Source organism: Syngnathus scovelli, chromosome 11, assembly GCF_024217435.2.
Source record: "Syngnathus scovelli strain Florida chromosome 11, RoL_Ssco_1.2, whole genome shotgun sequence".
NCBI classification, from domain to species: Eukaryota; Metazoa; Chordata; class Actinopteri; order Syngnathiformes; family Syngnathidae; genus Syngnathus; species Syngnathus scovelli.
In genome coordinates, this window is record NC_090857.1 from 4,647,548 (window position 1) to 4,664,633 (window position 17,086).

A 17,086-nucleotide genomic window follows, 5' to 3' on the forward strand; every position below is an offset into this window, starting at 1 on the left:
CGGCGATATTTTTGCACAAGTCACTTGAGTACTACTTTGGAGACGCGCTCGTTCCACCTCCAGCTAATTGGCACATTTATAACTTGAACATGATCCCTCTGTGACTCTTGACTCTCAGGGACTGAAACAGAAAACAACATTAGGATCAAATGTTATCAGACTAACGCAAACAAACACTCTAATCATTTTTGCGAGAATTTGATATTTTTATTGAAATGCAAAAAGAGGTTCCAACCTGTTTGCTCATGTAAACAGATCTGGATCTATTAATTTTCTGCTCAGCAGCCAAAACTGTTGCTCAAAACACTCAAATCCAATTCAAAGTGATGAGGCGACAAGCAACACCTGGATGAGACACAAAGGCTCCGCCTCCTTTTTCTTCAAGTAAATCTCTGAAACTGCTTTTGCACTTTTGCTGCAGTGAATGAAGACATGGGGTTTTTTTACCAGCACTTCTTGGCCACTGTGCTTATCTCTCCACCAGGTAAGTGATATCACATGTTTGAAAATCTGCAAACAGGATCCGCCGTGATCCAGCTTACAAATGTTTGGTTGGTGCGGACAGGTTTTGGTGGTCTTTCTCTGCCTGTCGTTTCTCCCTCAAAAAAAAATTGCCCCAGTATGAATATTAATGGAGATGGGTGAAGAGCACAGACAGGGTGGCAGTGAATGGGTTTTTCTGCTCGGTCCTTCGACGGCAGAGCTCCCCTAATGGGTTCAGTCTGACTCATGTCCCTTGTGAAGAGGATGTAAATTGTCAATCATGCCCCCCCCCCCTCTCTTTTTCAGCCATTTTCAGCTCTTGCACAATTCAACTTGCTCATACTTTCAATTTTTCTTATCTAACATATTTCTATCAGCCCTGCAATTTCTTTTGAGGGTTTGAAATGGGCGTGCTCATGTTTACTCATGATGCGTGTCTTGCTCCTTTTTATTTATTTTTATTTTTTTAAAGGAGATAGCAGCTTCTGTAATTCAATGCATTTTTTTGGGGAGGGATCAGAAATATATTATCATAATATATTCTGACTTTCATTTATTTGATTGCTTCATATTGCAATCATATCGCAAATACTTGATGAAACAGGTTTGGAAACATTTTATCATGAGTGAATTAATTTGCATTTGCTAATCATACCACATAACGCAACAGGAGTGGTTTGCTCGGCTTTCATGCAACCACATGAACTCTGAAAAAAAAAACACTGCTTAGATTCAAGCTGTATAAAGATAGCTTTTTGATGGGGTCATTACAAAACTCACCATGGTGCTTAAAAAAAAAAAAAAGAGCAAACTCAACACACAAAGGATATAAAACCAAATATAAAAATCATATAAAGGGCTGGAAATGGTTTGTTGCCATGGATACTAAGGTGATTCAAACACTTTTGCAGATCTGATTTACTCCCCTGAAATTTGAATTATTGTCAAGAACACAGACTGTACCCAAAAGCTCGTTTGGGGAAAACGTACTGTAATAAGTCTTTCATTTAAAAAACCCATCATATTTGTCATCATTTATTTTATTAATGATCAATGGAGTGTTTCTCCCCACCAAAGAGAACACGACATTCATAGGAAACAATTAGTCGTGTTCAAGCGTGGTGTTATTTTGATACTCCTGAAATAATTTATTTTAAAGGGCAACAAGCCTTCCCTGGGTGCGAGTATCATTGTTGGAGTAGGTGATGATATATGAGAGCCTAGTCAGGAGAACGCCGCCGTGGGGAAAGGAGAGGTCACAGTAAATAAGCGCTTCATCGTCAAGAGGAACGGGTGGGGGGGGGGGGGGGGTCTTTGCCTTTACGCCACTTCATGTTCATTTTTGACTGCGATTCACCTGTGCACTATCTCATCGTCTTTATGACCGTTTCCTTTTCTCTCTCTTGCCTTTTCAATTCCATTTCTTTCATTCTCGCGTGCCTGGCGGGTGATGGCTGGAAGCTAAGTAGAATTGGTCGCCTTCCTCGCAGAGCTGGAATTTTGTTTTGAGGGAGTGAATCGCTTGCTCATTGCCAATAAAGTCAACCTGCCACATCCTGATATGACCTTAGTGAAATGGCTGATGCAAAAGGTCATTCAGGTTTCTCCATCTCAATGGGGGTTGCTTGCAGGGGTCAGTAGTAGAGGAAACTGTCGTCCAAATCTTCATCCTGACTCATCAACTCATCCCAGCACAGCACGGTAGTCAAAATCATCTCTCCTACTCCTCCTAGCTTTTTCTGCTTTTTTTTGAGTGATGGAGCGGCTTCTCGAGCCACTGTGGAAAGCAGCAAGCCAGGTCAAAGGTGAGGGAACAGAATAATCCCTTTTATGAAACGGTCCTCCCCTGCTGAAATTTAAGCAGACGTGAGGAAGGTCAGCATGTATTGGCTCTGCTTTGCTCTGCTCTGTATCTCAACAGCCTCAGCCCAAGATTGTAATGCTTTATTCACTCGCTCGCGAGAAGCACGCGGTTGCGTTATCTTCCGGGAATTGTCCGTCTAGCGAGGAGGGGAGAGAAAAGGCAGATTAAAGTCTGAACGTGGATGCTTGTCAGATGCCGGACCTATCTGTTTTCATCATGGGCGTAATAATGTCATGTGTTCTTGCTTATATTCTGAAAGTAGATGTGGAGGAGTCCAACGTGGCTCAAGTTTGTGACTCACATGTTAGTCATCAGTCATACTCAGTCATTCACTCCTCAGCCTCAGCTCAGGGATGGATAAAGCCTGTACTGCTGCAAGAACACAAGAAATCCAGGCTTAGGACCAAGCAGAAGTACATCTGCGTGATATGTTGGGAGGATATTAAAAAATATGGAAGAGTTGCAGAAATGCAAACAAATTCCAGGTAGATTTATTAAAAAATTGGATTATTTTGCATGTTTTAGATTTCTTTCTATGAAAGTTGATTTGAGACGATTGCCTGCACACATCATAATGCCGGTGGAATATTTTTCTTGGTAGGATTCACTTCTTTTCTGGCCTATGTTTTGATGAAATATTTTCAGAGGTATGTCTTTTGAAAATAATTATAATTGACCGTTCCGACACTGTATGATGTGAAAGTTTGTCATTCTCATGGAGCCTGCAGGGAAATGGCTTTTTTTTTTTTTTTTTTACCCCCTGATTTGTGAAGTGGGATATTGGTGTAATTTTTCTCTTTCGGCTTTCAACTCGCCTCCAATCGCTCGCAACGGGACTGTTGCTCTCAGCAAGTGACTCGTCTCATCATTTGAAAACTATTGAGAAAGACATTTTCACAGGTGGTTTCTTCGGGCAGGGGGCCAAAACCCTTCCACCCTCTGATCCAATTAGAATAAGAAGAAACATATTTTTATCGGTCTCACAGTTTTGTCGTGGAGTCGGCTTGTAATTTTCTCTTCTCTTTCTCAACCAGCAAGACAAACAACCCCGCTGAGATCAGAATTACTGACCTTCTTCAAACACAAACTCCCCACATTTGGATTATTTATTATTTCTATTCATTAGCCATTTCCTCCTCTTCACCATCCCGCAGTGAAGACAGTTCCACTGCTGGTGCCTTCAAAAATAATTTACCTTGCTTGTCTAATTTTTTAGCAGTGCTCTACTCCCCTCTGTCTCCTATTTAAGTGTTTTTTTGTAGAGTTTGTTACAAATGTGAGTGGCCACACCATTCAAAAGAGAACAGCTTTGTCTTTCGGGCTTAATTATTGTTTTGTGTTTTCCGGAGAATCAGGTATAGACGTCCGTTGGCTCGACTGGAGAAGAGCACAAAATCCAGAAAATGGCTAATAAACAAAACAACAGGGGCGGCCAGAGTCCAAACACAGAGTTGGCCGATGATCGGTCATCGGTGGTTAAGCAGTGGCACAGTCTGAGGCGACAGCTGTTTGGAAATGATGAATGCCCCCGAGGAAGGAAAGTGGGAAGAGGGGGACGGCAATTTGTGGAGTGACTGTTCTCGTCCATTCTCCTGACACATGGTGCTTTTTAGCCTGGTGCTGAATAAAACAGAACAAATCAAAAGCATGAGCACAAAAAAAAACTTGTGGAGTGGAAATCGTATTTCCCTGGTTTATTACTTTGTTTTGATCCAAGTTCTGCTGTTTCTTCTCTTAACATATGTGGCCACTAGCTAAATAATCCGGTAGCTAATTTACATTAACTATGAATTCCAGTAAATGTAAATGCACTCCTTTGTGAGCTTTGCATCATTTACATCGCACTAAAGACACTTACGCTTGTCACGTGCTTGCTTCTACATTGTCCAGCAGAAGCAATATTTTCAGTCTTCAGCAAAAATAACTGACCTCTGTTTGCTTACAATATTTTTTTGGAGGAAAATATGACTAGATGTAAAAAAAAAAAAAGTCATGATCCAATCAATGACATTTGTCTGCACTGACTATCTCCAAAAGCACCACAGCAAAAATCATAGCAAGGATGTCAACCTCCGCCTGCGTCTCATTTGCATGTCCTCCACATCTCTAACAGGCAACATGTTAATGGACCACTCCTCCGTAAGCAGGAGAAATATATTATGGGCTTGCCTCTCACAATGTTCACCACTCACACAGCAAAAAAATGTGGCTGTGTAATTTTTTATTTTTTGCCCCCCCCCCCCCCCCCTCTTCAACAGAAAGTCACTGAGGGATTCTCCTACTTTTTCTGGCCGTAAAACACAAATTATCATCATCATTTCAAAAACCGCTCGAAAGAGCATAAATGGACCGTTTGCTGATTGCAAATCTCCAAAGAGGCGTTCTGCCGCCTATTAAAACTCTCATGCTTACAACATATTTCCCTCTCAATTGCTAGAGGGTGATGAGGGGAAGGGCATAGTTACTCACCCCTCCCTCCACACCCTCTTAGACATTTTTTTGCGCATGGATACACTCAAAGGCGTTCTAATGAGCCGACAGCTAAACATGCACCTCTCCTTCAGTCATTGCCGAAGCGCGGCTGGGGATGTAAAGAATGGTGGCTTCATAAAGCATGCTTCATTTGATCATCAGGAGTTGATGAAGAAGTGAGCTGCAGTCTTACTTTAAGGCATTCAACTCTCTCTCTCCCCCTCTCTATCTCTCCCTCTCTCTCCCAGCTGGGTATACACATGCTCACTCGCACAAGCGCTCTGCCTCTCTGATACAGACTCTCTACTTAGTGGCTTGGAGAGAGGACTGTGGCTCACAGCTTCTCAATGAGGGGACGCAGCCAAGGGAAGACAGAGCGCTCCTTCCTCGGGAGCCTTCCGCTGCATGCGTGACAAGGAGTCTGAGGGTGGGGGTGTGCACAAAAGAAGCTTCCCAGTCATCGCAACATAGGAGTTCTACTTCACGGAGAGAGCAAGGCGCGACGGCTGAGAGGAACGGAGATCTATCTCCACGTGTGAAGCTGATTACTGCCATGACATGATGAGCCACCGCTTCCTCCATCCACTGGGTGACACAGACCTGAGGGTGCGCTGGCTTTGGTGACTCTTTTGTGTTTCCAAGGAATTCAGAGAAAAGGAACAGTGCAGATCCAAAGGACGGAGAAGAACAGTCTTGGCCAAGCACCTTTTGTTCTGGGTTCGGCTCATCTGGAATTTCAGGCAGGAAGGTTTCTACAGGATGGATGAATTGAAAGAGTGAGCCAGCTGGGGAGTCAGACGCTTGAACCGAGACTTGGTCCTCTGAAACTTACTACTCAGGTAAGGGTGTGGATCATGTTGGAGGGCCATCTCTGGGTTTTGGGAGCAGGGGGAGAGTGGAGGGAATTTTTCAAACTGGAACTTTGACACATGCTGCTCTTAGACTGGAATAGACTGAATTAGGTTTGTCATGCAAAAATGCAAATCTGGAGTGATATGTGTTTTAAAATGAGTAAAGTTTACATGCAGCTGTTATGTCATGTTGGTGAGTGGCTTGCTGCTGTTGTGCGCTAACAACACGTATGCATGAGTGTGATTACACCCATGCAGGTCCTCAACCTTGAATGACAAAAACAAAAACTGCGCTTTTGTCGAGGTGAGGCACTTCAAAAAATCTCTTCAAAGGTTGCCTTTTTTTTCTTGGCCATTATAATATTGGACATTTCTCCCTTTGGTATGATATTTATGTAAACGGTTGTGTGGCTAATTTGAGCTTCTGTTACATATTGTCTGCATCGATGTGTTCCGCTGCACACCAACACCTGACCGTCTTTGCCCTACAGCCCCAAATTGCTTTTGCATAAAAATATTAATAATAAATGTTAAGCAGGTTAATCTGCTTTAACCAATAAACAATATATAATTGAATATCTTTTTTTCCTGGATGGATATAGTAATTAGCCTTGTCACACTTTCTTAGAAGCTTTGCGGTGGATTTAAAGCAAGCACAAACTAATAAGACCTACAACGGGCAGTATCTTTTATTAAATCAGAGGTCAGCGGTGTTTTTATATGTCAAGACGGTGACCGAAGAGCATTTTGTTCTAAAAACGTCTGGTGACGTATTTTATCAATGAACCAAAATAAATCTCTGGGTGCTTTGCATTTAGTCACCATGCTCGTCATACTACGATTTCCACACGTGGGAGTGTGAATCAAAGTATGTGTTTGACAATGATCAGTCAAGGTTGTCCCTAAAATCAGCTCGTAAAGGTTCCACATCAGCCTTTACCCTAAACAGAATCAAACGAAGACGTGTATAGCTCCGATATGAATTTTTCAATTGAATCTGTGTGGATGGATGGATGATTTTACTCTTGTCAGTTAAGTGTAATGCGATCAATGTGTGGGTTTCTTATCGGACTACCTAAAAAGCAACTCTCACGCACAAAGAATGGGTTGATTAAAACAATGGCGACAGGGCAGATTGCTAGGATTGCGCAACATCCAGTCCATGGTAGAGCTCATCTCAGCTGAAATAGAAAAGTATCGAAAATGGATTGATCCAAAGACAGAAATTTCAATAAATGTATTTAAATACATAAACAATGAAAACGAGACAGTGTTTGTTTTCATACAAAGTATAAATGTCTTGTTAAAGTTAAAAAAACATTCTGAAGTACGCTTTGTCAGGCTTCATCTGAGATTTGGGCATCATATGCCAAGTGGCATTGATTTTTGGGGTATCAGAAAGGTCTTTTTGCTGAAGTTGCAAATTCTCTTTTTTTTACCTTGCTGGAATTTTGGACAGTGTTGTCATAATGGCTGGCATTGTTTCTCTCCAAGTCAGCTAGCTCAGTGTCAGAAAAGAGGCCAAGCATTGGGTTTTATATCAGCCAATTTGTGGTGATGCCGATGCACTCGTAGTGGACGTAACGAGGAAAACTGTTGCCCTAACTATTTTCAACAGTGCTTCTTAAAAGATGGCAGCTTTGGTGGGGTCATTTACCTGATTTTTAGTTTTACTTGGAGTGAAAATGGATTCCAAAAAAAAAAGATACTTGCTGGAAAGAACACAAGCAAGAATCGTATCAATAACAGTCTCCAGTGACTAACTGTAAATAGCAAAGGTCCCTCCTACAAGTTAACCTCTGATAAAAACAAATCCATCAGGCAACAATAAACTTGAGGAGTAATTGTTTCATACAACGAGCCAACGTTCGCATCAACAAAACAGTAAGAAAGTAAAAATACATAAGCAAAGAAAAACAGCCTTGCTCACTCCAGAGAATTGAATGCTGCGATTGGAAACTGGGGGTTGAGCATTGTTAGAATTGAAACATCTCAAATTCCCGAGTCCTTCTTTCGATTCCCGTTTGAAACGACACATTTGTTTTTCTTGAACGGCCGGTCAAACCACATGAGAATTTACCCCCGCTCACCGATTCCGATTTACAGCGTGACGACACCATCCACATGTTCTGCTCTGTGCTGTCCCGCAGAATGTCCTGGTTTTTGGCAATGTGGGTCAGCCTCAGCTTCCTGTTGCTGTGCCAAGCGACACTCTACCAGAGCATCCAGCAGCAGCACGTGGCCCGGCCAGGTCGAACTGACATTCTCACCCTGGGTAAGTGTTCGGCTTTTGTCCCATTTGAGCTTTTCCAACACGGCGTTGGGATGTGAGGTGTGACTAGCTCCAAAGGGGCCGCACTTCCCAGCTTTGGCTGTGTCAAAGCAACTGCTGCAATATGTCAGGATGATTTGCCACACTTGTGTACTATTACATGATTCACCGTGCTTGCAGCCATACATGCGCAAAGAGGAGTGGTGACTAATTGTGCCTTTAATTTGCTACACAGTCCTCGCATGTTCGCATACGGCCGTCTACGACAGGCTGCACGCTTTGCCACCGTGACATTTTGTTTCGACGTTTCATCCAACGTTGTGATAGCGAGAACATGATTCGGGGTGAGAAAATGGTGACAGTCGCACCCTGAGTCTTATTGGCAAATGACTACAACAAGCTAGAGGCAAAAGCCTCCATTAATGTGCCGGTAGCCAAGGGAGCTTTGATCTCGGTGCCTGGGATGGAAATGACAATTATGTTTCCCTCTTTTGTAATGAAAACCTTTGGCAATTAAGCCAGACGCCTTCTGCACTGCAGGGGCAACTGAGGAAGGAAGCAGCCTAGGCAGATTTAATTCTCTGATTATGGAAAAGCTTACTAGCATTGGTAATGGTGTAAGAGGGAGTGTCACGGGTAAAGGGAGCTTTTTTAGTGGAAAGCAGAAAAGGATTTCTTTAAGTCTCTAACAATGAGCGTTCCATTCCTTGCTGAACTGTCAGAAATTAGCGGGGGGATTCTCGGCAAAAGCCAAGCGGCTGTTAAGTAGACGCTATCTTCTACTTAGTTCTCCTTGTGCTAGGAGTTGTGTTTGATGTGTGGAGAAAAAAAAGAAACAAAAAAAAAGCCTGTTTTTGAATGCTGGTGGCTTTAAGCAGCATGTCAGAAAACTCTCGCAGAAGTTTCCACTAAGAAACAGCTGACGTGTAAAAATCCAAACCATGGGAAGCCCTCCAAGTATTGTTAATTGAAACAAGAGGTTGACGGATGAGCGATAGAAAGATAGGAATGAATTTTTAAAGGATAGATTTCATTCCCAGCATATTTTTTTCTCCTTTATTCTGGCTGGTGGCAATTTGGGTTTGGTGCCAAAAATGTACAAGTACGTGCAAGCCTCGGTAAGTGTCTTCTGAATAATGCAGTGGTCCCCAAGGGGAAAAGCGAGGGGAAAAAAATAGCCTTCCTCTCTAACCTCCGCATAGATCTGGAGGAGTCGTCCGGGATGGTTTCGTCTCAGGAAGTTTCCTTGTCAGAGTCACTAACTGCATAAAAATGCGAAGAAGACGTGTACTGTACACTCTTTGCACATTAATGCAGAATTTTCTCGCTGACAGCATTCCGGTTTGACATTTTCACGGATCACTCGAGGATATCGGTCGGAGCTTTGTTCGGGACATATTTTGATCTTTTCAAAGATCAAAATTGTTGTATATGTCACTAGGCTGATTTTTATCTTCAGGGCTGAATCAGAGCCCTGAGGGAGCATTGGCTGCAAGAGCCATCAATTTGTTTTTGCTTGTTTCTAATATAAATAAGGAAAAATGTTGAAAGGATCAATGTTCGATAATCGGTTTTGACATTTCTTTTTCTTCATCTGTGGGATGTTCGTCAATCGCAACTGGATGCTCGCCATTTTTTAAAACCGCTGCCGGTTGCTGTGGCATCCGTACAATTTCCTGCTTGGTGTCGTTCTTTTTTGTCGAGGATTAAGCCGACATCAATCTTACTCAGTCGTTGAGTGCCACTAACCAGAACTGCTTTCTCAAAATTGAAATGCTATGATGAATATTTGAATTAGAATTGATTTTACAATTTGAGAGTGTCTCCTGTTTCACTGAGGCCAGTAGCCTCCGATATAAATAGACGCGGCTGCGTGGCACATAGATGCCTTCTTGTAAAAGTCATCACCCTTTCTTTGACGCTCTGTCGTCTAAAATCAAAACATTTATTTCCCTTCTGATGATTGCCTACTTGATATTCATCCGTTAGTCACTTAGCATCTAGTGAGATCCGAATCTAGAAATGTAAAATAATCGATTTGGGAAAAAATGTCAACTAAATCAGTGTGAATATTATCAAGGTCATGTTGAGCTCAGTTGTCTTGTCCTGTTGAATAATGTTTGAGAAATGGTCCTCGCTACTCTATGCAAAAAAATTGCTGACATTGCATATCGCAAAAATGAGTTCAAGATCTTTATTTCATTTTTTTTTGCTCTCCTGAATGTTTCCTTGACAAATGGGTGCACTGAGGCAGAGATTGAGTAACCAATCGCTTGACTGCTCTGTCACCTGTTCAGGAAGCGGCACGGCGGCGCTCTCGCTGGCCAGCCGCTAACCTCCCTCGCGTCCTGCTCGCCCGCCCCGAAGATTGATGGCGGCCTGATTCCGTGCAGCCAATTCGTCTCTCTCTCTCAAAATAATCCACTTCATTGACAGATGGGCTGAATGTGACATGACACACACAAGCTGGGCCGACACTTTATACACCTGTAGAAGGAACAGCCGAAAAACCGGGTCGGGTTGGACGTTAAATAGAATTCGGTTGTATTACAACGCAAGAAGTGTCACCAAGTGGTTTTATGCGTTTGTCAGTGCTGCCAAAACTAATTGCTGCTGTCAAATCTCAACATTCTTCATTCAGCGTCATGTTGTGTGTGATACGTTGTCGTGGAAAAAAATCCAAAGGAAACATTCTTGTTAAGACAAAGAATTCATCAATGCCCAGAGGGACAGTCGGACGATAAGAGCATTTTAGCTAGCGTCTTATTTTGTTATGAATCTGACAGAGCAGTTTACCAGAGCCTCAGATCTAATAGATGAGCGTTATTCCCGGTCCGGGCGCAGCTGTAAAACCGGCCCGTAACTCTTTTGAAGCAGCGTGGTGCCGATGTTGCCTTAACCATTTTTTTTTTTTTTTTTTTGCTCAATGTGCGCTCACTTTAAGAAACAATTGCAGGCCCAGATTCTGCTGTTGTTGGTGAAGGTGATACCAAGGCAAAATTTTGAAGAGGAGTCTTAAAAGTCAAATTATGGACAATTTTGAGCCGTTGTTTAGTGTTGCGCAATGTCTTTGTTAAAAAATAATAATAATAAATGCCAATTTTAGAGTGAACCCTAAGAGACTGGATTGACTGAAGTTGATCAATCGTGGTTTTTGTGTTATGATTTTTTGCTGCCTTTTTAAAAATGTCTTGGAGAAGAAAGACAAGCCTCATTTACTTGCAAAAAAACTCCCAAACTCTGTAAAACTGCACCGAGGCTGTACGTATCCATTCAACTTGAGCTTTTTATTTTGAGATCCAACGCTTGCATTTTTCCAGTAGAAAGAAACAAGATGCAGCGCGTACAACCTTGAGCTTTATTTCGGGTAACTGCGTTTTGGCAAATGAGGGCACAGATGAACTGATTCTCTTGTGATGCAAAGAAATCTTTTTCAACTTGGAACTCATTTCCATCGTTGAAGCAGATTCATCATCGCAATCGCTGTGAGTTAGCGGATGAGATCCACAATTATGTATTTGGATTTTTTTTCTTTTTTTCTACAATCTTCTGAATTGATAATCTTGCGGATTCTCCTGCGGAGGTGTTGGAGCTCCTCTAAAATTCATTCATCGATGATACCCACTAGAACATCTTTCCACATAAGCTGTCCGAGCTTTTGTTAAGCCATTAAATCAGCTTAATTTCCATCCTCATTATAGTGCGGGGACTAATTAGTGTGGGAAATTTATGGCTCAACAAAATTCAATTAAATTCCAGCACGTGAATAGATGCTGCGCTAGTCATATTTTTATGATGTTGTTGAAAATAAAACTATCTGACAGGCACTGAGAGCTCATTGGGAACACGTACATGATGTTGGGTATTTTTTTTTTCTTTCTCCTTCAGTGTACGAAATGCTGAAGCATATTCTGGAACACCCAAATGAATGTTTAGACTGTAGAATCGCAAAGCGTAATATTGAGACTTCTCTGTGTCTTTTGGCTGTTGTCAAGTGCCGAGTCAAGTTTCGAAGGTTCTGGAGAGTCGCTTAGTGATTCAAGAGTCATTCAACTCGGCGAGGCGAGATGAGGCCCTTGAATTAATGCGTGTCTTTCACTGGTCTCGTTTTTTTTATTCTTATTTTTTATAATAGCATTTCGTTTCGTTTGACATTGTCCGACCGGAGAGGCATCGGACTCCTCAGTGTTGTGTTTTTGATAAACTATCAAATGTTTGTAATCATTTGATTAGCCTACTCATCCACATGAAGTGGTTATTTAGAAATACTGCTAATGACAGAACACAACAGATGAATACCTCTCTGCCATTTATCAAAACTCAATATTGTATTTTTTAAGCTGGATTGTTGGAAGGATCACAGACCTTCCTTCTCATTGCGATCCTCAAAAGAGCTGCGACGCTTTTCATTTTTCAGCCACCTTGTCTTTTGTGCTTCTGTAATCTTCCTCCACACTAGAGTAGACTTGTTTGGCAAACGGAGGATTCCGGTAGAGAGCTAATCAGCAGCTTGTGATCTCGCTTTTGCACACACATACAATGCCCTATGTGGTAATGAAAGCAGGCAATAACTACCGGATCATTCAGGTGCCAAGCGGTGCTCTCTTTGCACCCCCCCACCCTCACCCTCTCACCTCCCTCCATCTCCTCACTGCTATCAGCCCTTCAGACGATTTGTCATGGATCAGATGAGACAATTTGTCATGGATTAGTGCACTTAAATGTCTGTGTGATGGTGGAAGCAGTCACTGGAAAAGCTCAGGAATCCTATTACACTGCGTTTTATGGCCAGAAAGACGACGGGAGGAGTAGAGGTTGAATTGACACTTTTTTTGTGTACCGGTTCTCTACTCTACCCACGGCGCGTCATCAAGCATTATCAAAAACACAAACTCCATCCATAGGTCTAAATTTGGAAGCGAGACCAAACGATGTGTTTCAGGGTATGTAGACATTTTATGACAGATGTCAATGGGGAGTCAGGATTAATAACAGTAACGCGGTAGGAATTTTTATTTTCGAAGAATCTCACATCAACACGACTTTAATTACTAACATCTTGGTGACAAGTTCAGTTTTTTTTTTGGGGGGGGGCAATGCTCAATCCAGTTTTGCATTTGTTTTGACATAACAATGGTCGTGATGTGTAAAGATTTGACTTTCTATTTTAAGAGTTTCTGTTTTATTTTCCTACATTGTGTTTTGTTCCAAGGCCTTTCACCTCATCTCATTTCCATACGGTGTCAACCATCATTAGCATCTTTAGTTATACGATAACAAATGCAGGTAGGTTCTTTCTCTCTCACTTCATGTCCCAAAAGTCCTTTTGTACACTTTTTTTTTTTTAAGCAGAGTAGCTATCTTATGTTAATGGAAAAAGGGAATGTTCTAGCAGGTAATTGTGATGCAGCAGTGCTACACAATGGCATCATTTAAATCCACTCTAGAGGGAAAAATGGGCCTCATTGACTGTTTTGTTTCTGGTCGACTCGCTTTCTTTTCATTTACTTCGCGGCAGTCAAATTAGGTTGTCTCGACTGTATTTCTTAACTGTGTCTAAATCTCTTCATGCTGTTACTTTGCAATCTCTTTTTTGTTCACCTGATAGTGTTACACGAAAACAAATACAGGCGTATTTGTTTGTGGTGACAGTTATGGAAAACTGGCAGCCAGTGTATTTTGCGATGGGGCTCTGTGATATAAATGATGTCTCCACTTTGGTGCACTTTGTGCAGTCATGTTTCCTCATTATATTCAAATTTAGCAGCATATAATCAATTTGTTGCCAAGGTGACTTTGGACCGTGTGAATCCTTCATCCGCGCCCCGGTGGGGGCAAAAATTGATTATTGGGTTTGGAATTATGGAAAGACAAATTCTCTCGCCTGCATACATCTCCACTTCTCTGATGAGTGATTGAAAGCCTGTCTAAATTCTCCACCTAGGCTTGCTCAGCATTGACTTTGGTCTGTTTGTCTGACGAATATGTGTGCTGAGGCAGACACATATTGGCCATCTGACCAAAAAAATACTGTAGCTGTTTTACCTGCTGGCATTACATGTGCCAGTCACTTGTACACAATGCTGACAGACTGTGAAAAAAGCGGGGCAGGGGGGGGACAATTAGTATCCAACGGCTCTGCAATGTGTCTTCATTTGCGCCAGTATCTGCAGCACATGTCGGCTTCACTGAGCATGGCTCAATGCCCTCATACCTTCCCGCTCGGTGCCTGTTGGCCAGGAGAAGAGAATGAAGAATGAGGTGGCATCTGCATGTGACTGTCTCATGCGTAATGACCCAGAGGAGCTGTCTCACACTCTCCTCTCCTCTCCTTCATGCTTTTTGACCCTCACAAAATTCAAGGATTTGACAATATACAGCACTATCCCAAAAAAAAAAAAAAAAATGAAACAAAAAGCTGAGGAAAGATACTGTCCACATGATGAAATATATTTCAAGTCACTCAAGAGCAATATGAATGTATGATTGATGTACCCCTCTTGCCGTAGCCCGGTGACATCAGGGGCTGAAAGTAGCTTTAATCGTTTCCAGGTTTTTGGAACAAAAATACCTCCTATTAAATCTGTGTGTGGCGTATGACCAAGGATATATTTTTCTTACTCAATTGAATCACTAAATTGCTCAGATACGTACAAAAGATAATGATTATTATTCTTGAAAGCCGATGGAGTTGAATAGCTACCATTGTGCAGTTTTTGATGATATATTTGCCCTTTCTTCAATGGGTATCTATCTGACTCACAAATGCATGTTAAACGGTTTACGTAATAGAGCTGGACCTCTAATTTGATTCAAATGTGTTCTTTTGACATTAGCTTGATTCCAACTTTCACATAGTTTGAAACTTCTTACCTTCTAAAGCCTCATTGCGTTGCATCAGATAGACCAACATGAAGGCCGGTGGGCAGAAACGTATCACCAAGGCTTGCGCTGTCAAGAATGGAGATAATCGCTGTTTCAACAAATTCCGCTCCGGATGACTGATTGACACTACCCGTTATGTTTTTACTCCCTTGATTTCATTGTGAAATATCACAAGTACCTACTCGTATGTTTTATATTGCAAGCTGTCGTAAGAAGTAGAACGGAATGCACATCTACTCACTTGCTTCGATAGTCTTGAACAGTTATTTAACACTACCCAAACAGACGGGACCGAAAAAGATCAGTAATGACCCAAGCGGAAAGTCTGACTCGCTCTCTTTGGCTTTAGGTCACGCAGTGTGACCAAACAAATTCAATAGCGCCAATATTGGTTGCAAAATGTTTGGCATTTCTGCCTCAACATCTCAACAGTCAGGCAGACGTAAAGCCGCTTGTGTCTTAGCGCTAATATTAGCCACCGCTATTACTCATTGACAATGTCAGTCGCTTAAGCTTCTCATGTAACCTACTATGGGAGACTCACATATGACAGAGCATGGTGAATATTTTGTTTTTTTGTTTGAGCTTTTATTATGAAGTGTGACTCTTAAGGCAAATCTCTATTCGAGTAAATCCTTGGAAAAGCAGCATATTGTTGCAGCGATGGTGTTACAATTTAAGATGACTCGCATGAGTGGGCAGTTGTTTTTGGCAGCAAATAAGATTTGTCACCCACACTCACAGCTGGGACAGGATGAAGGTGGTGCATCTTTAAAGACCTCTGTGTTTGCTTCGCTGCTGTTATGTGGTCAATGCAAGGAGAACAAAAAACAAACAAACTGAAAGCAGTTGTCGTTTTCAAAAAGTTGGAGCGACCACCAAAGCGCCTGAAATGAACCCAGCACCACTTAAGCTTTAAATCAATAATGAGAGATTTGAACTTGAGAAGGTTAAAGCTCGGTCAACAGCCAGTTGAGAACGACGCAAACCTCTGAGTGTTTCCCCACCCAGAGGTGTGATGTGCCAATGTCGGTGCTATTGCTTTAATTGGAGGCTGCCCACAACTCCCTCGTAAGGTCTTACGAGCGTTCTCCAACAAGCCGTGTCATCCTAAGGTGAATTGGTAGAAGCCGCCAGGCTCAGATCTCACAACTCCCCAGTTGCAGTCAAGGCTGCTTTTGCCAGGCAACTCAAATTAGATTCCGTCTATATTCTATCGAAGCCGTAAAACAGAGCCATATTCCTTTTCATGAGCAAAGGGGCTCTTAAAACAGCAATATGGCTGCCATCATCTACATCAGACTACAGAAATCAACATCACTGCTGGAAATTGGATTGTAACTTAAGCAATTCTTTGACAACACAACATAAAAAACACACACACAGAAATACCGAAACGAGACGAGTGCACTGCCCGTACGAGATGTACATACTGATTCAGCCGCATATAAGAAGACAACTCAGTCCTCAGACGAGGACCACAGAGCCCAGAATCTGATTCAACTGATCTTCAGATATGATTGTAGTTTCCAACACGCAACTGTTAGAACTACTTACAATTTTATTAACTGGACCTGATTTGTTTCAACATGTGAAATAAAACAATGCATCATTAGGTCCATGTTGCATTGACTGCCAAATGGCATGTGTGTAAATTTGAGGAAACTGAATCGGACCAAATGAGCAAGGACGATTGAATTTTGGTTTACTCTGGAGCAGGGGTGTCAAACTAATTTTTTCGCCGGCCGCATTGTATTCATAGTTTCTTTTAGAGGGCCATTATGACTGTCAACCCAAATAAATGTATGAGCACCTCATTATATACAGTATAAGCTAAAAAACAAACTGACAAATAACTCATGTTCAAATCAGACTTGTAAAAACTGGTCAAATATTAAAAAAAAAAAGATATTTTTAAAAGTGAAGACGATTTGCAATTCTAGTAATGACACAAATTTGATGCACAATTTGTCTTTGCGGGCCACATAAAATGATGTGGCGGGCCGTATCTGGCCCCCGGGCCTTGAGTTTGACACGTGCTCTGGGGGATAAAGAAAGTTGCTTTGCCAGTGAGGAAAAATAGTTCCATCAATCATCATTTGGGTTCCCATCTAAATGCTCGTTGCTAGCCCAGCATTACTTTCCCCTGGATAGTTGTGTAGCTAGCTACCAAGTGGTATTCTTCACGAAATGTATTAATATGCCTTCAAGATAAGGAGGAACTATTTCTGTATAGTGAAAGGCAAGCCATTGTGAGAG

At 41.9% G+C, this 17,086-nt stretch overlaps 1 protein-coding gene across 4 annotated transcripts in view; it reads left to right on the forward strand.

Annotated features, from left to right (window-relative positions):
• Positions 1-342: 342 nt before the first annotated feature.
• LOC125976767 (chemokine-like protein TAFA-1) overlaps positions 343-17,086 on the forward strand; it is an 81,531-nt gene continuing 64,787 nt past the window's right edge. Inside the window, exons 1-2 of one of the 4 annotated variants that reach the window (XM_049732639.1) lie at positions 343-484; positions 7,821-7,945. In XM_049732639.1, coding sequence (XP_049588596.1) covers positions 7,822-7,945 — 124 coding nt within the window. In that variant the 5' untranslated portion in view covers positions 343-484; position 7,821. Of the gene's footprint in view, positions 485-5,072; positions 5,659-7,820; positions 7,946-17,086 lie in introns of those variants that run through there. The other 3 variants (XM_049732641.1, XM_049732640.1, XM_049732638.1) reach the window with 3 other exon arrangements.